The following is a 25,085-nucleotide window of genomic DNA, read 5'->3' on the forward strand; positions in this document are numbered from 1 at the left end:
GGTTGTAGGTAGGATTCTAAATGAATATTTTGCGTCAGTATTCACTACTGTGAGGGATGACATGGCTATACCACTCAGGGAGAAGTTCTGTGAAACAATGAAAGAAATTAGATTAGATTCCCAACAGTGTGGCAAACAAGTCCATACCACCCCTTGAAGAATCCCACGCAGACCCACCCCCCTATAACCCACTCACCCCTGAATACTATAGCATGGCCAATCCACCTAGCCTGCACATCTTTGGATTATGGGAGGAAACTGGAGGACCCAGAGGAAACCCACGCAGACACGGGGAGAACGTGCAAACTCCACACAGACAGTTGCCCGAGGCTGGAATTGAACCCGGGTCCCTGGCGCTGTGAGGCTGCAGTGCTAACCACTGAGCCACCGTGCCGCCGCATTGACAAATCAGGCTTATAAGGGTATAAATCTGCAGGTCCAGATGAAACATATCCCAGACTATGAAGTGAGGCAAGGGAGGAAACAGTATGGGTATTTGCAAAAATTTTCAAATCTTCTCCGGCTACAGGAAAGGTGCTGTAGAAGTGGTGTTGGATCTTTTGAAGAGCATTAATGTTGGTAAGTTACTAGGTCTCACTGGAATCTACCCCGGGTTATTGAGGGAGGCAAGAGGGGATATTGCTGGGGCCTTGACCAAGATCTTTCTATCCTTGCTAGCCACTGAAGAGATCCTGGAAGACTGGCGTTTAGCTAATGTTTCTGTGTTCAAGAAGGGATATAAGGATAATTCAGGAATCTAGACTGGTGAGTCTCACATTGGTAGTTGGGAAGCTTTTAGAGAGAATTTTTAGGGATAGGGTTTATATACATTTGGAAAAGCTAATTAGGGCTTTGTGCAGGGCAGGTCATGTCTTACCAACTTGACTGAATTTTTGAAGGAGATGATGAAGGTAATCAATGGAGGTATAGCAGTGGCTGTTGTTTACGTAGATTTTATTAAGGCTTTTGACAAGGTCCCTCATGGCAGGCTGATCCAGAAGATTAAGATGCATGGGATCAATGGTGACTTGGCTGCAAGGATTCAGAATTGTCTTGCCCATAGAAGACATGGGGTAGTGATAGAAGGGTGTTTTTCAGGCTGGAGTCACTATGTTTCAGTGACTAGTGGTGTTCCACAGGGATCTGTACTGGGAACTCTGCTGTTTGTGACAAACAGAAATGACTTAGATGAAAATGTAGATGGGTGGGTTAGTAAGTTTGCAGGTCATATAAAGATCAATGGAATTATGGGTAGTGTAGAAGGGTCTCAAAGAATACAGCAGGATATAGATCAGTTGCAGATATGGGTGGAGAAATAGCTGATGGAGTTCAATTCAGATAGGTGTGAGGTGCTGCACTTTGGGATAACAAATGTTGAGGCAAAGTATACAATTAATGACAGGACTCTGAACAGCATTGATGTACAGAAGGATCTCAGCGTTCAAGTCCATAGTTCCTTGAAAGTGGCCACGCAAGTAGATAGGCAGTAAAGAATGTGTATAGCATGCTTACCTTTATTAATCAGGGAACTTTGTACAAGAGTCAGGATGTTATATTGCAGCTTTGTAAGACTTTGGTTAGGCTATACTTTTGGTTCAGTTTTGGTTTCCACGTTACAGGAAGGATGTGGAGGCTTTGGAGAGGGTGCAGAAGAGATTTACCAGGATGCTGCTTGGATTGAGATTGTGAGCTATAAGGAAAAGCCAGTTGTTTTCTCTTGAGCAGCAGTGCCTGAGGAGAGACTTGATAGGAGTTTGTAAATTTAAGAGATGCATAGATAGGATTGATGGTCAGAATCCTTTTTTCCCAAAATTGAAATGTCTTATACTACATACATTTAAGGTGAGAAGGAGAAAGTTCAAAGGAGACATGATGGGCAGGAGTCTACTATCATAGAAACCTGGCTAAAAGAGAGGCAGAGTTGGAAGCTCGATATCCCTGGATAAAGTTTTCAGGCAGGATAGAGAGGATGACAAAAAAGGAGCAGGTGTAGCGGTATTGATGACAAATTAATTACAGTTTTGAGAAGGGACAATGTGTTATAATGGGGTTAACAAATGAGGCTTTATGAGAAATAAAAAATAGGCAGTCACACTACTAGGGACCTATATGTAGATATATTTCTGCCTACTGGAATAAGAAGGTAAAATAGTTAGATGACCTTAACTATTTCAATATTGACTGGGTTTCAAACAAGGTAGGGCGCGTTAAGGGTATAAAATCCATAGGAATTTGTTTTAAACAATATGTGACAGGTCCAATGAAAGGTGATGCAATTCTGGATTTGTTATTGGGAAAGGAAGATGGGAAAGTGGGTGAAGTAACAGTGGACGACCACATCATTGATATTGACAAGAATTTGGTTATATTTAATATTATTATGGAAGAGGAGATACATAAACCAAGAATAAAACTTTTTTAACTGGAGGAAGGTTTTTTTTAAAAAAATGAATGGCTTTGGCTGAAGTGATCTGGACAGGACTGCTAAAGTGTAAATCAGTGGTAAACCAGTGCAAGGCACTAAAAAGTGAGAACACGTCCTTCCAAAAATAAGAATGGTATGACCAAATCTAAACCCGCATTGTTGTCTGGAAAAATACAGGGCACAATAAAACAGTAAAGGAAAGCTTATAAAAACTGGAAGAACTGCAGATGCTGTAAATCAGGAATAAAAACAGAAGTTACTGAAAAAGCTCAACAGGTCTGACAGCATCTGTGAAGTGAAATCAGAGTTAACCTCAGGTCCGGTGATCATTCCTCAGACAAGAAAGCTTATGGTAGTGAAAAAACACTCAACACTACAGCGAACTTAGATGAGCAGAGAAATCGAGGGATCGAGTAAGAAAAAAAAAACCAAAGAGATGGCATGAAAAATAATAAGCAAGCAAGATAAAAGAAAACCCAAAGATGTTTTACCATAATATCAAAAGCATAAGGATAGCGAAGGAAAAAGTGGAACCTCAGAGATGAAGAAAGTAACTTGAGTGCTGAAGCAGAGGATATGGGAAGAACTTTAATTTTTATCTTTGTATTCACAAAGGAAAGGGACAATGTAGATAAAGTGATCCAAGAGGAGCAGTGTGAAATATTGAACAAAATAATCATAATGAGTTAAAGGAATTGCAATCCTTGAAAGTGGATAAGTCACCAGGCCAGATGGGTTGTTCCCTAGGATGTTGAAGAATGTCAGAGAGGAGATAATACATGATCTGAGGATTATTTTCTGATCTGAGGATTATTTTCTAATCTTCACCAGATATGGGTGAGGTGCCCGAGGAGAGGAGGAATGAAAATATGGTTCTATTGTTTAAAAAAGAGTGCAAAGGAAATGTCAAGCAATTAGGAACTATTTAGTCTTACTTCACTGGTAGGCAAATTGTTTAAATCAAGCCTGAGAGGCCAGATAAGCTGTCACTTAGAACTTCATGGACTGATCAGGGATATTCAGCATCCCTTTGTTAAGGTTATGCCGTACATATTTGATTGAATTGATGGAAGCGACATGGAGGATCGATGAGAGTAGTGGAGTGAAAGCTGTCTGCATAGATTTTAGTTAGACTTTTGACAAGGTCCCTCATAGTAGACTAGTCAAAAGAGTAAAAACCCATGGGATACAGGATGATGTGTCAAATGGATCCAAACTTGGCTTAACAACAGGAAAGAAAGGGTAATTGTTGATGGCTGCATTTTCAAATGGAAAGCTATTTGAAGTGGTAGTCTGCAGGTATTAGGGCCCCTGCTGTTTGTTTTATACAATAAGAATTTAATTTGAATGAGGCAACACAATAGGAAAACTTGCAGACAGAACAAAAATTGGCCATTTAATAACTAGTGTAGAGAACAAATGTAAGTGCTAATATGGTAAACCAGCACCCCAATTCCTATTCTAGTTTTGAGGAATAATCTCATCATGTATGAGTGGATTGTGAGACACACCACCTGAAAATGAGAGCTGGAAATGATAATATAATTACAATTATGAATGTGATGACTCGATTTCCAGAGGTTATCCCTTAAGGGCAATCAGAACTAAGGTGGAAGTGGAAGCAGTAACAGCTTTTCACTCATTATGGCCTTTCACTCATCAATGGAAGTACAGTCTGATCAAGGATGAAACTTCATATGAAAACTTTTTCAGGATATCATCAGTAACTTGGAGATTAAAAAAATTAAAATCCGATACAAAGAATCCACAGACCCAAAGTGCTATGGAAATGTATCACCAGCCACTAAAAACCATGACCAAAACCAATTATTTTAAGTGTCCAAAGGATAGGGATAAAGGATTAGATTTTCTCTTACTAGCAACTGGAGTTTCTCCAAATGAATTTACTGGCTTTTTCTTAGCACAGTTGAATTAGTTAATAGCCATGAAATAAAAGGACCATGAAAACTGATTAGAGGTAAATTCTTAAAACAGAAAAATGAATCTTCAATATTAGAGTAAGTGTCCAGGTTTCTAAAAAGCTTGACAGGAGCATGTAGAGTTGTATCAGAGCATCTGAAAATTTTGCAAAACAAATGAGAGGGTGATCAGATAAACATGCAATAGTTACAAATTTCAAAGCAGGAGATGAAGCTTTGGTATCATTGCCTTTATAACGTACAAAAAGCCACCAAAAGCACAGTTCAAAGACTAAAGTGGTCCTTACATTTATTTACATCGTCCCTTTCCTTTGTGAATACAAAGATAAAAATTAAAGTTCTTCCCACATCCTCTGCTTCAGCACACAAGTTACATTTTTCATCTCTGACAGGTCCCACTTTCTCCTTCACTATCCTTATGCTCTTTATATTATGGTATATTATCTTTGGGATTTCCTTTTTATAAAAGTAGTGGTATATCTAATTGATATTCCTGTTCATAGGAATAAAAGACAACTTTATATGTAAACATGTTGAAACAGTACTATTGTAGAGAAAGTACGTGTGGTAAACAGTAAATGTAGTTGAAGACGATAATAGAAAGAAGGATGAGAATGAAGGACAACTTCCAAAGTAAATTTCGCAATATTTGATTAACAAACTCAGATGTTACAGAATTTCGATAGTTGTGTTTTCATCTGGAGAAGGATCAACAGGAAAATATAGTGAGATTGTTCAGGAGATGCAAAGACATTTGCAAAGATGCACTTAGTTGGGTGTACCACATTAACCAAACATGATATCGACGTAGGTAATTTAGATCTGATTTTTTAAAAACCCACATTGGTTAAATTCAGAGAAGCAGGTCCAAGTAACAAAAGAAGTTTAACGTAAGCTGGAGAATCAATTGATCAAACTAAACCAGAATAATTGGAGTTCTCCAGTGGTGTTGATTCCTAAACCAGACAGTTTAACTAGATTATGTTGTAGACACTAGGAAAGTGAATGCGATCAAACATGTAGATTCGTACCCTATTCCCAGACTAGAAGATTGCATTAGTAAGGTTGATGGTACATCATTCTTATCTAAAATTGATTTATTATAAAGATACAGACCACATTTGGAGTAATGTATTTAGTTCTGGGCACCTCATTTGGGAAATGATGCTGAAGCCCTGGAGAGAGTACAAAGAAAATTTACTAGAATAACAGTAGAAATGAAGGACTTTACAAGCAAGGAAAGACTAGAGAAATTGAGCTTATTCTCCTTGGAGCAGAGAAGGTTAAAAGATTGAGGTTAAAAGAGTATAGGTGGGGAGGGGATAGGTCAGTCGGGGTCGGTACAGGTCAAGGAGGCGGGATGAGGGGTTCGCATTAAATAACTGCACCTCCCAGTTGCGAACCATTTTAACTCTCCCTCCCATTCCTTAGATGACATGTCCATCATGGGCCTCCTGCAGTGCCACAATGATGCCACCCGAACGTTGCAGGATCAGCAACTCATATTCTGCTTGGGAACCCTGCAGCCCAATGGTATCAATGTGGACTTCACAAGCTTTAAAATCTCCCCCTCCCCCATTGCACCCCAAAACCAGTCCAGCTCGTCCCCCCCCCCACTAAATTCCAAAACCAGCCCAGCTCGCCCCCGCCTCCCTAACCTGTTCTTCCTCTCACCTATCCCCTCCTCCCACCTCAAGCCACAGCTCCATTTACCACCTACTAACCTCATCCTGTCTCCTTGACCTGTCCGTCCTCCCCGGACTGACCTATCCCCTCCCCACCTATACTCTCCTCTCCACCTACCTTCTCCTCTATCCATCTTCAATCCACCTCCCCCTCTCTCCCTATTTATTTCAGAACCCTCGCCCCATCCCCCTCTCTGATGAAGGGTCTAGGCCCGAAACGTCAGCTTTTGTGCTCCTGAGATGCTGCTTGGCCTGCTGCATTCATCCAGCTTCACACTTTGTTATTTGGTAGTTACAGCCTGTTTTCAGTTCTCAATGATAAGTAATATAGATGCTATTTAAAAAATTAGGAGAGCCTAAAATCTCGAAAGAGGTGAAATGTTTTACACTTGAACAGAAAATCAGTCCTCCAACAGCGAGCCTGGTGTAAACAATTAATACCTAAGGATGAACTAGCCTTTGATATGGCAGATGGAAAGATTAGGAGATAGCAAAATGAACTAAATTAACAAGTCAAGGACTCAGGGTCAGTTATTTAAAGAATAATACAGTCTCCAATTCTTGGATACAACCTATTTATTGTATTAAGTCATCCAGAATTTGTCAATGGATCGTTGCTACATTATAATTTATACTTTGCTAGGATGACAGTGTCCAGAGGTTGGCCACATTCATGGAAAGATTATAGAAGATGTGAGTCCTCCTTTGAAACAATTTCACACATTTCAGGTCTTTACTGATTTGGCAAGAACATAAAGATTAAGAGGCACAATAGGATTACACTAATAATTGGGAAAAATGAGTGGGTAACGCATATTGAGTCACAATTAAAGGATGATGTAGGTCCTTTCTGGAAATCAGACTTGATCTTCAAAAATAAGCAACAGATTGCAGTGGTGCACGTGACCGTAAAGTTTGAAGATGATGGTAAATTTCTGGAGTCGGCTTATTTAAATAAGGTACCGAAGTATAAGCATCTGGGTTGACAAATCAAGGAACTTACATGAGGAATGGAAATTCCTTTGGATTTATAATCAGAGCAAGAGAGAAGTGATTTAATCAAAATAATGGTCTAATGAACATTTTAGGAATCCAATCATTCAAATTGTTTGAACAGGAGATCTCTCATTTGAAAGTTGCCCTGTCACTCGGGATTGATTTTTTCCTTTCAACAACAAGTCTGAAAAGATATTGCAGGTTAATAAATTTTTAATGAACACTATTGATGATTTAATACCAGATTGTTATTATGCTCATAGACAGGCATTTGGTTGGATGTTGAAATGGTCAGTCAAAGTAATGGCCAGTTAATCACAGAGAATGTTGAAAAGGAAAGAGAGCACAATGGCTCTGACTGGGTTTAGAAAGGAGACAGTTTTGTTTTAGAAGCTGTTCACCTGGGAGGCTGTTATTCTCCAGTTATGAATTTGTTGGAAGTTCTGAGAAAAAAGCCCGAGACTGTAAGAAATAAGCAAAAGTATCCAGAAGCTGAAGCTGTTTGCATTGACCAGTGCCTTCAAAATTCAAGCAGCACACAGGCCTGCCTATTGTAATACAACTCATCAACAAAGGATTTCACAAACACGTGATATTCACTGATAAAATAATTTGTTCTGATAAAGTTACATTCTTAATAATAAACTGTAATTTTTATTTTAAGTTATAAACTTGGTGTCTAAGATCTGTTTTTGTAAAGCTATTTTGACGGTCATTAAATTTTTTAATTTCACTGTATTACAGATCTAGTGATAGAGAGGCTGATTTGGTTTCGCTTGCTATCCCTGCATCTTAACAAATCAGAATTTACATTGTTAGTAGAATATTCTAGAATTTGCTACAACTCTAAACGATTAAACTGTGCTAAAAGTATGTATTAGATCTAGTTTCGTCACTCCTCCACAACTCTACATTCTAAACTGGCCACTACTTCAAACTTTTGAAAGTTTTCTGCAGTCTTTGGATGTGGTATAGAATGATAGTATCACTGTGGAAGGAGGCCTTTCAGCCCATTAAGTTGATACTGACACTTATTTCATCCATACCCACCCCCTGCACTTCCCATGGCTAATCCTCCTGACCTACACAGTTTTATTTCTGTTTTGTTAAACTAATATTATTTGTGAAAACATATTGCTTTAGACAGAGATAACACGGTGTGAAGCTGGATGAACACAGCAGGTCAAGCAGCATCAGAGGAGCAGGAAAGTTTGACATTTCAGGTCAGGACCCTTCTTTCTTTCTGAAGAAGGGTCCCAACCTGAAACATCAAACTTTCCTGCTCCTCTGATGCTACTTGGCCTGCTGTGTTCATCCAGTTTCACACTGTGTTATCTCAGATTCTCTAGCATCGGCAGTTCCTACTATCTCTATAACAATTGCTTTAGATAGAGAAGAGAGGCATGGTGGGTCATGGCTCACACTGCTACTTCACAGTGCCAGAGCCTAGGTTCGATTCCAGCCATGGGTGACAGTCTGTGTGGAGGTTGCACAACCACCCAGTGTCTGTATGTGTTCCCTCCAGGTGGGCTCTGGTTTCTTCCCACAGCCCAAAGGTGGCAGGCTCAGTGGATTGGTCATGCTAAGGTAAGAAGGAAAAGAGTACATGAGAATCTCAGAATCTCAGAGATTCGTGGTATGCATGTCAAATGAGTTGCCAGTGGAAGTGATTGAGGCGGGTACATTAACAACATTTAAAAAGCATTTGAACTAATACATGGATAGGAAAGGTTTAGAAGAATGTTGGCCAAGTGCAGGGAAATTGAATTAGCATGGATGGACATTTTGGTCAGCGTGGATGAGTTTGGGCTGAAGTACTCTATAATTGTATGACTCTAAATTGCCCAGAACGTGGGTGGGATGCTGTTTGGAGGAACGTGTGGACTCGATGATTCAAAGTAGTGCAGAAAACTCTCAAAATCTTGAAACAGTCATCAGTTTAGAATTTTTGTTTTGCTAGACTAGTATCGTTTGTTAAAGCATATTATTTTAGATGCAGCGGTGTGGAAGGGTGAGGAAATGAACTCTAACATATACTTCCAGTACAGTTTAATCATTTGGAGTGCAGCAAATTCCAATATATTCTGCTGGCAATGTAACCTACCTAATAGCGACAGAAAGTTTTGATTATTTAGCAGCCATTATTAATTAAACTAACAAATATTGTCACTCTTCCAGAGGTGATTCAACTGAACCTGGCAGAAGGACAGGAAGTGAGTATCACCTCAGCAACAGTAGGACAAAGTGCAGTCCTAACATGTTCAATTCAGGGGATCCTAAGGCCCCCAATAATTTGGAAACGCAACAATATTATCCTCAACCATTTGGATCTAGAAGATATAAGTGTAAGTAATAAGTTTGTCTGAGATAATGCCTCTCTGCTTTGTGAAATGTTGAATTCCCATTGAAATTTATACTGTCCTTTGAATCACTATTACCTAGTGAAAGAGGAGATTTCTTTAGTGTGATCAGAGATAATGGGAACTGCAGATGCTGGAGAATCCAAGATAACAAAGTGTGGGGCTGGATGAACACAGCAGGCCAAGCAGCATCTTAGGAGCACAAAAGCTGATATTTCAGGTCTTTAGTATGATGTTGGGTCAGTTTTACAAATGTATGTTCCTGGAGCATGTCCCACAGATTTACATCCAATACAGGATGATTTTCTGATGGGGTTACCAGCAAGTGAGACCTCTAGCTGTGAATGCATTTTTTAAAAAGTGAAATTTATGTGAAATAATATGTAAAATATCTCTTTTTATCTGTGTTTTCCAATTTCATACAGACCAGATCTTTTCCTCAAGAAAATACAAATTGGGAAAAAGATGCGAATTTGGGGTCCTGCAAGCAGAATTTAGGAAGCTCAGAAGTAGATTTTAAAAAATGATCCTAAAGCTAGTGATCTCTAGACTACTTCCAATGCCACATGCTGCTGAGTATAAAAATACGAGGTTAGTCCAAATGAATGAGAGATGGTGCTGGTAGGAAGTAGGGCTTAAGATTTCTGGGACATTGGGACTGTTTCTGGGGACAGTGGGCAGTTGGCAGATCCCAAAAAATCTGAGAAACTCCACCTTGGTTAATCATGGAATCCCAACTGGACTTCATGATCCTCACGCAATCCTTAATTGCCCGTACTCAAAAATTCGTTTTTTTCCATCTTTGGGAATACTTTGGCATCAAGGATATTCTACGCCCTGTCTGGTTTGATGGGTTCTGAGTTAACTGGTAGTCCCTCGCAAAATTTGGAGACTGTGCCATATGCAGGTCTGGTGGTTATTGGAGGCTGAGGTGGATGAGTAATTGGGAAGTTTGAATCATAGAATCATAGAACTTTACAGTACCGAAGGAGGCCATTTGACCCATTGTGCCTGTACTGGTTCCCGAAAAAGCTACCAGCTAGTCTGATGTCCCAACCCATCCCCTAGCCCTCTAAATTCACCACATTCAAATGTATCCAGCTCTCTTTTGAAGTCTCTGCCGGTCTCCCAGGCAATACATTCCAAATCCTAACAACTCTCCGAGTAAGGAAGTTTCTCCACGTGTCACTCCTAGCTCTGTTGCTAACTATCTTGAATTTGTGATATCTAGTTACTGACATGGCAACTAGTGGAAACAGAATATCCTTCTTTCTCCTGTCAAAATGGTCCATTATTTTGACCATCTCAATAAGGTCGCTTCTTAATCTTCTTTGTCAAAGGAGAACAAGCCTAATTGCTTTAGTCTTTTTTTTGTTACTAAAATTCTTCATTCCTAATATCATTCTAGTAAACGTCCGTTGAAATTTCTCCAGGGTTTTAACATCCTTCCGTAAATAAGATGTACAGAACACAATACTCCACATGTGGTCTGAACAATGATTTGTAGAGGTGTAGCATCACTTCCTTGCTTTTATGCTGTATACCAGTATGTGCCAGTTTGAGCACTCTATTCAATCTGTTTTTTGTCTTTTCTTACAATTAGTTGGGCGGCATGGTGGCTCAGTGGTTGGCACTGCTGCCTCTTATTGCCAGCAACCTAGGTTCAATTCCACCCTCAGGCAAGTGTCTGTGTGGAGTTTGCAAATTCTTCTCCATGTCTGTGCGGGTTTCCTCCAAGTGCTCTAATTTCCTTCCACAGTCCAAAGATGTGCAGCCTGGGTGGATTGCTATGCTAAATTGCCCATAGTGGTCAGGTGTGCATGGGGGTTGGGTCTGGGTGGGATGCTTCAAGGGGCAGTGTGGACTTGTTGGGCCAAAGGGCCTGTTACCACACTGTAGGTAATCTAATCTGATCTAAATTCTTTGGTATTCAAACCCTCAATGAAGAATCAAAATGCTGTGCCTTTTTGAAGAAACCTTTTCTATTTTGCTATCTTCAAAGCATGGATATTTTCCTCCATTTTGATTACATGATCACCATTGCCGCACCAACAACACACAGGTGCAATGCAGGCACCCACTGTCTTTTCAAAGGTGTACTCTATGCAAAGCCAAGCTATTTTTGACTATTCATACCTATTTGACCGTTAATACCTATTTTGCATCTATATCCTCTATTTCCATGTCATCCTCTACTTCCCTTTGTCTTTTGCTCTGGATACCTTCAGTATCTGTCCCATTTGGTCCTCCTCTCCATTTTTAGATGGCATAAAACCATCATTTTCCAGCCCCTTTCAGTTCCAGAGAAGAGTCAGATCAGACCCAGAAAGTTAGCTTTGTTTCTCTCCGCACTAATGTTGCTAAACCTACTGAGTTTCTCTGGCACTTCCTGTTTTTATTTAAGACCTTCAGCATCCACACTTCTCTATTTTGATTGGTCACAAGCCAGGAACTCGCATTTGTCAGTGGGGTGTGTTGACCACTTCAATGCTTTCACACTTGTTAAGAAATGGGGAACTGCTAATCAATGAGAAGACCAACAGCTCTTCGATCCCAGCAGTGACCTTGAAACTGGTAGTCACTTCTAGCTAAATGGAGAAATGCATTTTGTGAGGATAAGTAGGACAGGTTATGCAAGCTTCCATGGAAATATATGGGATTCATCATTAGGGTCTTTCAACCATGCAGTTCTTGCTGCTATTGTGTGCCCTCCATGGACCATAGAGTTACGAGTCAGGAGGATCTCCAAACCCACAGGAGGAATAGCCACCATGTATCTTGCATTCAGATAACATGTTTAAGTACTGGCATGCTTCTAACAAAATACCAGTAATGGTGGAAAGAATGCCTCAAGCAGGTGATTTGTCACCTTCCCCACTGTGTAAAATGCCAGTGGTATGAAGAAGATAATAGCTACACTATGTCATTGCAGCCATAACATTGTTCCCATAATTATACGGACCTCTATGAGGTCACTCCTCAACCTCCATCTTTCCAATGAAAATATTCCAGGTTTATCCAACCTTTCCTCATAGCAAAAATCCTCCAGACCAGGCAACATCCTCGTAATCTTTCTCTGCACCCTCTCTCGATCATCCACATCATTCTGGTAGTGTGGCAACCAGAACAGCATGCAATATGCCAAATGTGTGCTAACTAAAGTTCTGTACAGTCGTAAAATACCTTGCCAACTTTTATATTTGATGTCCTGGCCAAGAAGGCAAGTATACTGAATGCCTTCTTGGTCACTTTATCCTCTCATGTTGCCACTTGCAGGGATCTATGAACCTGTACACTCAGATCCCTTTGGATATCAATGCTGTTAAGGCTTCTGCTATTTATGGTATAATTCACACCTGAATTTGATCTTCTAAAATGCATTATCAGGCATTTGTCTGAATTAAACTCCATCTGCCATTTCTTCTAAAATCTGCAATCTACATCTATACTGCTGTATCCTTTGACAATCCTCCTCATTATCTGTAACCACCCCCCCACCAATTATTGTGTCATCCACAAATTTATCAAGTACACCTCCTACATTTTTCTCCAGATTATTTGTATATATTACAAACAACAAAGGTCCCAGCACTGACTCCTGCGGAACACTACCAGCTACTTATGTCCAATCTGAAAAGCATTTTTCCACTAGTAATCTCTGTCTTCTATGACCAAACCAGTTTTGTATCTATCTAGCCAGCGCACCCCAGATCCTTTGAGTTTTTACCATCTGTACCAGCCTGTCATGAGGTACCTTATCAAATGCTTTACTAAAATCCGTGTAGACAATATCCACTGCCGTTCCCTCATCAATCATTCTTTCCACCTCCTCAAAAAACTCAATCAAGTTGGTGAGACATGAGTTTTCAAACCCATGCTACCTATCACCAAGACAATTCTTTGTTTCCAAATGAGTATAAATCCTCAATCTCAGTGTCATCTCCAATAGTTTCCCCACCATTGCTGTCAGGCTATCTATCTCTGTTTCCCTTCTTAAACAAAGGAACAACTTTGGCCATTTTCCAGTCCTCTGGAACCTTGCCTAAGGCCAAAGAGGATGTAAATAAATTTGTTAAGTCCCCAGCTATTCCCTCCCTTGCCTCCCACAGTATCTTCGGACACATCCAGTTTCATTATGTTGACCTGCCAAGGGTATTCACACATCTTTCCATTACTCGACATCCCTCTCGTTGATGAAGATCAACATCTCTCATGTTGATCCCTCAATGCAGATGTAAATTACTCTTTAAGGATTTCATACATTTCCTCTGAGTTCACACATAACCTCCCTACTTTATCCATGAAAGGGCCTACTCTTTCCCTAGCTACTCTCTTGCCCCAGTATATGTTTAAAATTCTTGGGATTCTCATTAGCCCTGCTGCTCAAGGAGATTTCATAGCCCCCTTTAGCCCTCCTAACTCCCTGTTTGAGCTCCTTACTACTTCTATACTCTTAATTGATTCATCTGTTGTAGGCATGCTTTTTTTTGACCAAGCTGATCATGTCCACAGACATTCAAAGTTCCCCAATCCTGCCATTCCTGTCCTTATAGGCATTTTGAAATGAGCCATGCTTGTTTTGCACTCCAATCAACTGGCCCATAAAAGATTCCACATGTCAAATGTGGATTTCCCCTCAAACAGCAGTCTACATGCTCCAGTTCTTGCCTAATTCAGTTATTGTTGGTCTTCCCCCAATTTAACACCTTAATCTGATGTCAATTTTTGTCCTTGCCATAAGTATCTGAAAATTTATGTAATTATGGTCACTACTCCCAAAATGCTCCAGCCCTGAAACTTTGATCACAATGCCCCCTCCCTCAATGGACTATCTACATACTTTTTCAAAAAACCTTCCTGGACACTTCTAACAAATTGCTCCCCATCCAAACATTTCTGTATTCCAGATTTTGTGTGGAATTTCAATAATTAGTTATTGTGCCTGTATACTTCAGAGATGTATGGAAAAACAAACAGAGACAAAATTAGATTTTTTTGAAAGATTTCATTTGATTAAGCCCCTGTTAATGGAAAACATGGCAGTATTTTGTTCACTTTCTTTGATATAAATATTAATGTTATATCTTTCTGCTAACACCTAGGTCAAAAAATAATTTTGATGAAAAACATCCAATAATTGTAAAACAAAATATGTTTCCCTGTTTGTGAAAGGTTTGCTATCAACATTTACAGCCTCTCTTTTCTTTTCTGCATGTCCTTTCCATTGGTATATATTCACCATATTGGCCATTTAAAAATCATCGCTGTTTCTGGTTCTTTAAAATTAAAATTGAAATAACTTCTGGTTTTATATCTATTAATATTAATGACAGCTATAAGTGTAGAGCATCATTGAGGATAGTCAGAACTGCAGATGCTGGAGTCAAAGATAACACAGTGTGGAGCTGGAGGAACACAGCAGACCAGGCAGCGTGCAAGGACTAGGCCTCCTAGAACATCATTGAGTCTTTGCCAACTTTGAACTGTGCCTTTGCCATTTTTTTATGATTATGACAGTTGTTACCTAGAATTTTCTAGATGTAATTTTCATCTTGAATAAAGTATTGTGTTTTTAAATAACACCATTTCTATTTAAATCACTACTTTTTGCATGATTTTTTCTATTTAATAGATACGTGTACTATAATAAGTGTAAAAATATAGTGTTCATTTTAATTAAATAATTTCTGCTAAACTGTTGATTCTGTTCCACAGGATTTTGGAGATGATGGTTCTCTATATATAACCAAGGTTACAACAACTCACATGGGAAACTATAGCTGTCATGCAGATGGTTATGAAAAGCTCTATCAGACTCATATCCTGCAAGTGAATGGTAAATGTGATCTATCGGTATGATTGCATATAATTTCATAGTCCATGGTATCTTGTTCCATGTAGGAATTTATTCAAAAGATAGTGAAGCATGAAAAGCTTACAGGAGCCATGGCACAGTCCTGGGATCCTGTTTAACTTCCAAGTACTGAAAATATCATGTTTGCCTTATGTCGCATAATTGTTTTGGTAGACTGTATTTGGTCAGAAATAAAGGAAGATTTTAACACTGGACACCCAATTTGCATCAATTACACAGATAACAGCCAATTTAAAATCACCAAACGATGCTTCATTGTTCTTTGATGGCTGAGGCCTGCCTGATGAGATTTTCAGGTGGATTTGGTTATGAGTGAATAATTTTGCTGTTTTGTTCTGCTGTATGGTTGCTTAAAAATGAAAATCTATACTGACTATTGCACCAAATAATTTTCAGTCCCACACTTCGGCTTTTCAGCATTGGTACAAATGGGCAATGATCCTTTAAAGAGACTGCAAGAAACCTCATTTATTAGTTATTATATCTGTTGAGTTCACAAGTTTCTAACTCAAATGAGACCCAGCCAGAATTACCCACAAAACTGATCTGTCATTCAGTTCAATGTGGAATCATGGAATCATAGCGCCAGTTTCCACACTGTAGGGATTCTTCGGCCCAACAAGTCCACACCAACCTTTGAAGCATCCCACCCAGACCCATCCCTCTATAACCCACCTAATCTACACATCCCTGAACACTATTGGCAATTTAACATGGCCAATCCACCTAGCCTGCACATCTTTGGACTGTGGGAGGAAACTGGAGCACCCGGAGGAAACCCATGCAGACACGAGGAGAATGTGCAAACTCCACGCAGACGGTTGGCCGAGGTTGGAATTGAACCCAGGTCCCTGGTTCTGTGAGTCAGCAGTGTTAACCACTGAGCCGCTGTGCTGCCCCTTCTGACCAATTTTTCTCTCCCCCACACTTGGCAGATGCCAGCGACACATTTGTTTGGTACAGAGCAAGTGCCTTGGGAGGGTTTGTACAGCCATTCCACTGAATTTGTCTATAGGCCAGAGGCCAATTATCTGAATCATTTAGGTGGTTGTATTATGTTGAGTCATGGAGATCTACAGCACAGAAAACCCTTTCCCCAGTCAAAAATAACCACCTAACTATTCCAATCCCATTTTCCAGCACTTGTCCCATTGCCTTGTATCATAGAATTCCTACATTATGAAAACAGATACTTTGGTCCAAAAAGTCCACATCGACCCTCAGAGCAAACCCATTCCTCTATAACCCAACTAATCTACACATCCCTGAACACTATTGGCAATTTAACATGGCCAATCCACCTAGCCTGCACATCTTTGTACTGTGGGAGGAAACTGGAGCACCCGGAGGAAACCCATGCAGACATGGGGAGAATGTGCAAACTCCACGCAGACAGTCGCCCAAGGGTGGAAGTGAACCCAGGTTCCTGGCACTATGAGGCAGCAATGCTAACCACTGTGCCATGGTGCCACCCCGTGCCTTGGCACTGCAAATGCATATCTAAGTACTTTTTAAATTTTATGAGGGGTTAGCGAGTTTTGAGAAGATTTGTAGCTCAGGTTGAGGTTCTGGATGTGAGTTTGTTCGCTGAGCTGGAAGGTTAGTTTTCAGACGTTTCATCACCATTCTAGGTAACATCATCAGTGAGCCTCTGACGAAGCCACGAACTAACCTTCCACCTCAGCGAGCAAACTCACATTTATGAGGGGTTTCTGCCTCTGCCGCCCTTACAGGCAGTGAGCTCCAGGTTCACACCACCATCTGGGTAAATATGATTGGCTAAAGCTCCGGGAAAAGTAACTGGTATAAAACCATCCATTTTTTCCATCTTGGATATGGAAAGATTCTTTTCCATGCAATAGATTATTCTTGATTAACTGAATTAAGAAATAATATTAGTGTCGATTATTGATTGCCTTTTTAACTAACATGATTTTATACCATGTACTGGTGGCAGTGGTGGCATGTTTAGAATATGCTGCCAAAGAAGCCTTTTGTGAATTACTTCAATACATATTATACTTGAATGTTTCAGGATGGTGTGCTGATCAAGTACATTACTCAATCCTGAATAACGTTGAGCTTCTTGAATAGTATTGGACCTGTAATCATTCTGGCAGTTGGTGAATATTCCATCCACTCCTCATTTGTGTCATCTAAATGGTAGACAGGTTTTAGGGTATCAGTAGGTGATTGCTCAACCATACAAACTTGCAGCCTCTGACTTTGTTTATATCATCACAGTAATTAGATATCTGGTGCAATTCATCTTCTGGTCAAGAATAGCCTGCAAAATATTTATGGTGGGAATTCAGCAAAGTTATGTTGCTAAAGCCAATAGGATATTTAGATTATCTCTGATTCTGAAGACAGTCATTTCGAATTCAAAACATTAATTCCGTTTCTGGCCACACATTTGGAGCAAACTATCCAGTGACCACTTTCAACTGTAAGATCCCCTCCCTGGTCTAAAGGTTCTGGCCCAGGTATCAGTGGCACACAACTTGGATGTTGTAAAAATAAATGTGGCACTACTTCATATAATTGCTTAACGTCAGAATCCCCTTTAGCGTTGCACCTATCCACGTGGGTAGTTATTAAACAATCACTGAAATTCATTACATATAGGAGGTTTTCATAATACAGCAAACGGCTATTCATTTTTAAAGCCCTATTTTTATCAACCCTGCATGGTGGGAGTAGTGTTATCTCACGTGGTATTACTGAGAAATAATGTTCCAATTCCATCACCTTAAGACTTGTGACTGGAACAGTCTTTGACCATCACTCTCTACTTCCTGCCACCCAGCCAATTCTGGATCCAATTTGCCAAATTTTCCTGGATCCCATGGCTCTTACCTTCATTGTGGTTATCTCTTTGACAAATTCAGTCAAGTTTGTCAGACAAGACCTCGCAAAAGCCATGCTGACTGTCCTTTGTTAATCCCTCTTTCCAAATGTTGTTCCTCAAAGTTGCTTCCAATAGATTCCCCACCACTGAGGTTAGACTGAATGACCTGTAGGTTCCTAGTTTATTTCTCACTCCTCCTTTTTTGAATAATAATCTTATCTGAAAGCACCGACTGGTATCAAACCTCTGAGCTAAAGCATACTAATGTTGTTTTCACATTTCTTGGAAATACTTCCAAAAGTTAATTTTCTAACCTATGAGGACACTTACTCTCCATAAATTCATCTCCTATTTTCAGGGACTTCTTCTAGCAACCTGGAACCATATACATCATTTTGGCAGCCTCAACACAGGCATTTGTTCTGCCAGATGAGTTTATTGACAGTCCTGGCATGATTTTCCAGTTGTTCCACATATCAGGCGGACTTTCATAATTTGGTTCTCTCTTAACTCAGTCTGGGTTGATATTTTTCTTATCACAATAGCCTTAATTTTCCCCTGAAGTCTTTCTATTCATTATTGTTGTATTCAGATTAAATATTGTGTCTGTGTGTATTTTTGGAACAGTCTACAGAGATTCAAAACCAAAGCGGCTGGAAAAGCTCAGCAGGTCTGGCAGCATCTGTGAAGGAGAAAACAGAGTTAATGTTTCGGGTCCTATGACCCTTCCTCAGAACTGATGGTGGCTGGGAAAGTGTCAGTTTATATGCAGAAAATAGGGAGGTGGGTGGAGTATGGAGTAAATGATAGTCTAGAGCCCAAAGACAGTTGGACAGACAAAAGAGTTGCTAACAATCAGGCTGGGAGGGTGAATAGTGGTTAATGGGGACTGTTAGTGAATAACAGCAGGGGATGTGTAATGGCAGGCTATGTAGTAACAAGGCCTGGTGTGTGGGTTGGGAGGCTGTGACATTGGAGAGTTTAGGCTCTAAAATTATTGAACTTAATATTGAGTGTGCAGGGCTATCGGATTCCCAAGCAGAAAATAGGGTATTGTTCATTCAGCTTGCATTGGGCTTTATTGAAACATTGCAGCAAGCCGGAGACAGTCGTGTTGACCAGGGAGCAGGGTGCTGTATTGAAGTGGCAGGCAGCAGGTACAGGATCTTTTTTGTGAGCAGAATGTAGATGTTCTGTGAAGCGGCCATCAAGTCTACGCTTCATTTTGCCAACATAGAGACCACATTGTGAGCAGCGAATGTAGTAGACTAGATTCTGGGAAGTGCAGATGAAGTGTTGCTTTACCTGGAAGGTATGTTTGGGCCCTTGGATACTGGGGAGGCAGGAGGTAAATGGGCAGGTATTGCACCTTCGCTGGTTACAGGGGAAGGTGCTGTAGGACTATGGGGAGGTGTTGGGGTAAAGGAAGTGTGGAACAGGGTGTCCCAGAGAGAACAATCCCTGTGGAAGGTGTACAAGGGAGGGGAGGGGAATATGTGTCTGATGGTGGCATCTTGATCTTCTGAATGTCGATGCTGGTGAGATGGGTAGATGAGGATAAGGGGAACCCTATCACTGTTGCGGGGAGGGAAGAGAAAGGGTGAGGATGGAAGTGCGGAATATGAGTCAGACCTGATTGAGGGCCCTGTTGACATTGGAGGTGGGGAATCCTCGGTTGAGGAAGAAGGTGGACATTTCGAGGGCTCCCTTGTCGATGTTGGCCTGATCTGAACATATGCAATGGAGGAACTAAGAGAATGGGATGGAGTCTTTACAGAAAATGGGGTGTGAGGATGTACAGTAGATGTTGAGATTTCTTTTTGGTGAGAAGAAATGGATCATGCTGCAAAAGACAATTATTCTAGAATTGCTGGAGGGAAAATTACATTGTGAGGTTGATTCTGATGAGTTGAAGTCACAGTCATTGAATCGTAAAATAATAGAAACATGCGTCAGCCCACCAAGTTTGCACCTGTCAAAAATAACCACCTAACTATTCTAACTAACTAAAGCCATTTTTCAGCTTTGTATGCCTTGGCATCGCAAATATACATATAAGTACTTCTTAAATATTATGAGGGTTTCTGCCTCTACCAACCTTTTAGGTTGTGAGTTCGAGAGTTCCACCACCCACCGGATGAATAAAATGCCTTCACATCTCTTTTAAATTTCCTTCCTTATATCTTACATCTATTAGTCCCTCCACAAAGGAAAAGGGGCTCTCCACTTCTCCCCATCTATGCTCCTCATAATTTCATACGTCTCAATCATGTCCCACCTCTTTTTTTTTCTGATTCAAGGTAAGTAATCCATCCGCTCTCTCTTCATAACAGATCTCTCTAGCCCAGGCAACATCCTGGGCAATCTCCTCTGCACCCTCTCCAGGGCAGCCACATCCATCCTACAATATGAATTCCAGAACTGCACACTGTGACCAAATCTGTGTTTTACGCAGTTCCAGCATAACTACCCTGTGCCTTGGCCAATAAAATCAAGTATCCCAGACGCTTCCATAACTACTTGACCATTTACCCACTTCACCACTTTATTTATCAGTTATGTTACTTTAAGGGACCAGTGGACAAGGGTCCCGCTGACTTTCAGTGTTTCACTGGGCACCGTCAATCATCATGTATTCTCTTCCCTGCCCAAATGCACCACCTCATGCTTGTTTGAATCGAATTCCATTTGCCACTGATAACACATCTGGCCGGTCCATCTATATCCTCCTGTAATTTAAGGCAATCCTCCTCACATTAGCCATCCCACCAATTTTTGTATCATCTGTGAACTTACTGATGATCCCTCCTACAGTCAAATCTAAATTCATTTATGTGTACCACAGACAGCAAGGGTCCCAGCACTGATCCCTGCAAACTCCCACTGAAAACAGGCTTCCAGTCACAAAAACAGTCTTTAACTGTCACCCTCTACTTCCTGCCACTCAACCATTTCTGGATACAATTTGCCAAATTTTCCTGGATCCCATGGCTCTTACCGTCACTGTCCATTTCTCTTATCAAATGCCTCGTTGAAGTCCAAATGGACATTGCCCCATTACCTCTTCGGGAAATTTAGTCACGTTTGTCAGACATGACCTCACAAAAGCCATGCTGACTGTCCTTGATTAATCCCTCTCTTTCCAAATATTGTTCCTCAAAGTTGCTTCCGATAGATTCCCCACCACTGAGGTTAGACTGAATGACCTGTAGGTTTTAGATTAGATTGGATTAGATTACCTACATTGTGGAAACAGGACTTTCAACCCAACAAGATCACACCGCCCCTTGAAGCATCACACCCAGACCCATCCCCCTATAACCCACACACCCCTGAACACTATGGGCAATTTAGCATGGCCAATCCACTTAGCCTACACATCTTTGGACTATGGGAGGAAACCGGAGCACCCAGAGGAAACCCACGCAGACACGGGGAGAATGTGCAAACTCCACACGAGACTGTTGCCCAAGGCTGGAATCAAACCCGGGTCCCTGGTGCTATGAGGCTGTAGTGCTCACCACTGATGCCTGGTTTATTTCTTAGACCTTTTTTTTTAATAATACCACATTGGCTGTTCCGCAGTCCTCTGGAGCCTCTCCTGTAGCTGGAGAGGAATTGAATATTTCTACAAATGCCCTGATCTTTCCTCCTTTGTCTCACTCAAAAGCCTGAAATATATTTCATCTGGTCCTGGAAATTTGTCTACTTTTAATGCTGCCAGACCAATCAGAACCTCCTGTCAGTCTATTTTACTTCTTTAATTATATTACAGTTTTTATCCCTGATTTCTATACCCGCATTGTTATTCCCATTAATGAACACACACAAGTTATTCATTTAGATCCCAATCTATGCTCTGTGGCTCCGCACACAAATTACTACTAGAGGCTTTAATGAACTATACGCTTTTCCTAGTTATCCTTTTATGCTGAATGTTCTTGTAAAGTAACTTCCCTGCCACTATTTTTTCATATCCCTTTTGCTCTCCTGATTTTCTTTTTATGTCTCCCTTTGCATGTCTGTACTCTTGTTGGGCTTCTGCTATTTGGAGTCCTCAGTATCTGGCATAAACCTCCTTTGTTGTTTTATCCAATCCTGTGTATCCCTCAATATCCAAGATTCACTGGATTTGTTGGTCATATTCTTTATCTTTATTAGAACATGTCAGCTCTATATCCTTCTTGAATGTGTTCCACTACTCTGACATAGATTTACCTGAAAGTTTTTGCTCCAAGTCCACTCTGGTCAAATCATACCTGATCTTATTAGAATCATCCTTCCCTGATTTAGAGATTTGATTTGAAGCCAATCATTGTCCTGTTCAGCAATAACCTTGAATCTAACAGAGTTGTGATCATTGTCTGAAAAGTGCTGCTCCACTGATACTTCAACCACTTGCTGGTTTCATAACATGCTATTAAGTCAGGAATCAGGAATCACACATACACAGTGCTTTTGTACAGCATTCTACATTGTGGTTTAAAAAACTCTCCCAGATTCATTTTAAGAATTCCTCTCCCTCTAAATCTTTCATATTATCATTGGCCCAGTTATGTTGGGAAAATTGAACTTCCCTGACATTACCCTATTCCTTTCACATCTCCAAAATTTGCCTGCATATCTGCTCTTATATTTCTCTTGGACTGCTAATAATACACTCCCAGCAATGTAATTGGTACTTATCATTATTGCTGTCATAGATTCCCTGATCAAAATTGATTCAGCTCCTCCTGTTTCACTACCTTCCCTGTTTCATTAATCTCCTTTGCTGAACCTTATCTCAATCCCATCCCCACAAATTTAGTTTAATTTCTCGTCAACAGCACCAGCACACACTCCCTGCAAGGATGCTGGCTCATTCAGGTTCAGATGCAACCAGGACAGTTTATACAGGTCCCACTGTTCTCAAAAATGGTCACAATGTCACAGAATTCCGAAGGCCTCTCTCGTATACCAATTGTCCAGCCATTCATTCATCTAAACAAGCTGTGATTAACTGATTTAATATGATCTAACTGGAAATGTATAGTCACTTGCACATGGCACCAGAAGTAATTCAGAGATTTCTATCTTTGGGTCCTGTACTGTAATCTACCCCCCTACCTCCCTAAATTCTGCTTTCAGAATCTCACCACTTTTTCTAACTATGTCATAGGTACCATTCAGTACCATGATCTCTGTCTGTTTGCATTCCCTCATCAGTATGCCTGCAGTCATTCGGTGACCCTCACACCAAGGAGGCAACATAGGGATATGCATGTATTGGCCTTGGAAGTGATCCATAGGAGGTTTACAAGAATGATCCCGGGTGTGAAGGGCTTGTCATCTGAGGAGCGTTTGAGGACTCTGGATCTATATTCAGTGGAGTTTAGAAAGATGAGGAGTAATCTGATTGAAACTTACAGAATGGGAGATCTGGACAGACTGCATGTTGAGAAGATGTTTCCACTTATAGGAGAGACTAGAACCTGAGGGCAAAGCCTCAGAATTCAGGGACAACCAATTAGAACTGAGATGAGGAGGAATTTCTTCAATCAGGGAATGGTTAATCTGTGGAATTCTTTGCCACACAGAGCTGCGGAGGCCAAGTCATTGAGTGTATTTAAAACAGAGATGTTCATGTTTGGAAAGGGGACCAAGGGCTATGAAGAGAAAGCAGGAGAATGGGAAAGTGATGAAATGGCAGAACTGACTGTATGGGCCAAATGACCTACTTCTGATTCTATATCTTATGGTTTTAATGGCCCCCAATAGTACTAGCAAATCTACCTGCAAGGCACAAGGTTCCTTTCAGGTTCAGGAATAGTTAGTATAGGTTTCATGTGTCCCAAAAATGCTCCCAATGTTGCAGAAATCTAAAGAACTCCCTCCCACACCAGTTCTCCAGCCACACGTCCATGCCCATAGATTTATAAAAATAACATCCTAAGATTGTTCAGGAAGCTAAAAATAGGAAATTCCTCTTAAACCTATCAAGGTGGTCAGACATCTAGGTGCCACTAAGGTACTGACATCCATGCCCACTGTCAGATCTAAATTTTAGCAATTTCATAGCATACTGTTTTAATGAGTTGGCATCAATTTGAACTCTCCACATGCGCATCACATTTCATCGAAACCTTTTGCTTCTTACCTTAAATCTGTGTAATCTAGTCAATGATCCCTCCATCAAGGGGAAAAGCTTCTTCCTGTCTAGCCTACCTGCACTCTTTAAAATTTTATACATCTCAGTCATGACCCTCTCAATCTCGTCTGCTGTAAGGAAAACAACCCCAGTCTGTCCAATCTCTTGTTGTGAAATTCTCCTGCCAAGGCAACATCCTGGTAAATCTCCTTTGCAGTGTACCACATCCCTCCTGTAACATGAATTCTAGAACTGCACACAATACTGTAGCTGTGGCTTAACCAGCATTTTATACAGTTCTAGCATAACATCTGTGCCCTTAGTAATAAAAGCAAGTATATCATATACCTTATGTATGATCTCATGATTTCTTAGTCAGAGTCCAAAACCAGTGATAGATTCAGGCAACTTTTATTTGTGACACAACTTTATTGCAGCTTCAGATCTTCATAACTAAAAAGCACGCAAAAAGTTTCCAAGTAGCTTCTTTTACACAGCTCAAGCTGAAAGCAAACAGCCCTCTTGTACATTATTGGTTAGCAGAATTGAGTTGTCCAACTGTGATTGAATCTTTGGTACAGCATTTTTATATCAGCAGTTTGCCTCTACAACTTACTTGGTGTCATGTCCTGATTGGACTGTTCTGGCACGCAAAAAAATTAACTGTTGATGGTAACTTTAATTTACTTAACCTGCTGTCACTAATTTCAACGTACAATAGTCTGCGTATTCCCTAGCATTCTCCCCTTTGATTCTTCCTTAACTGAATCACAAAGCACTCAAGCAAAAATCGCCTTAGACGTGGGTGGCACGGTGGCTCAGTAGT

General features: G+C 40.5%; 1 protein-coding gene across 8 annotated transcripts in view; it reads left to right on the forward strand.

The window, feature by feature from the left end:
• Positions 1-25,085, forward strand: part of fstl5 (follistatin-like 5) — a 568,620-nt gene that overhangs the window by 459,988 nt on the left and 83,547 nt on the right. For 7 of the 8 annotated variants that reach the window (XM_059645031.1, XM_059645027.1, XM_048534768.2 and 4 more), the window contains 2 exons: positions 9,225-9,391; positions 15,122-15,242. In XM_059645031.1, coding sequence (XP_059501014.1) covers positions 9,225-9,391; positions 15,122-15,242 — 288 coding nt within the window. The remainder of the gene's footprint in view (positions 1-9,224; positions 9,392-15,121; positions 15,243-25,085) is intronic. The other variant, XM_059645034.1, reaches the window with a different exon arrangement.

This window comes from Stegostoma tigrinum, chromosome 1 (assembly GCF_030684315.1).
Source record: "Stegostoma tigrinum isolate sSteTig4 chromosome 1, sSteTig4.hap1, whole genome shotgun sequence".
NCBI lineage: Eukaryota > Metazoa > Chordata > Chondrichthyes > Orectolobiformes > Stegostomatidae > Stegostoma > Stegostoma tigrinum.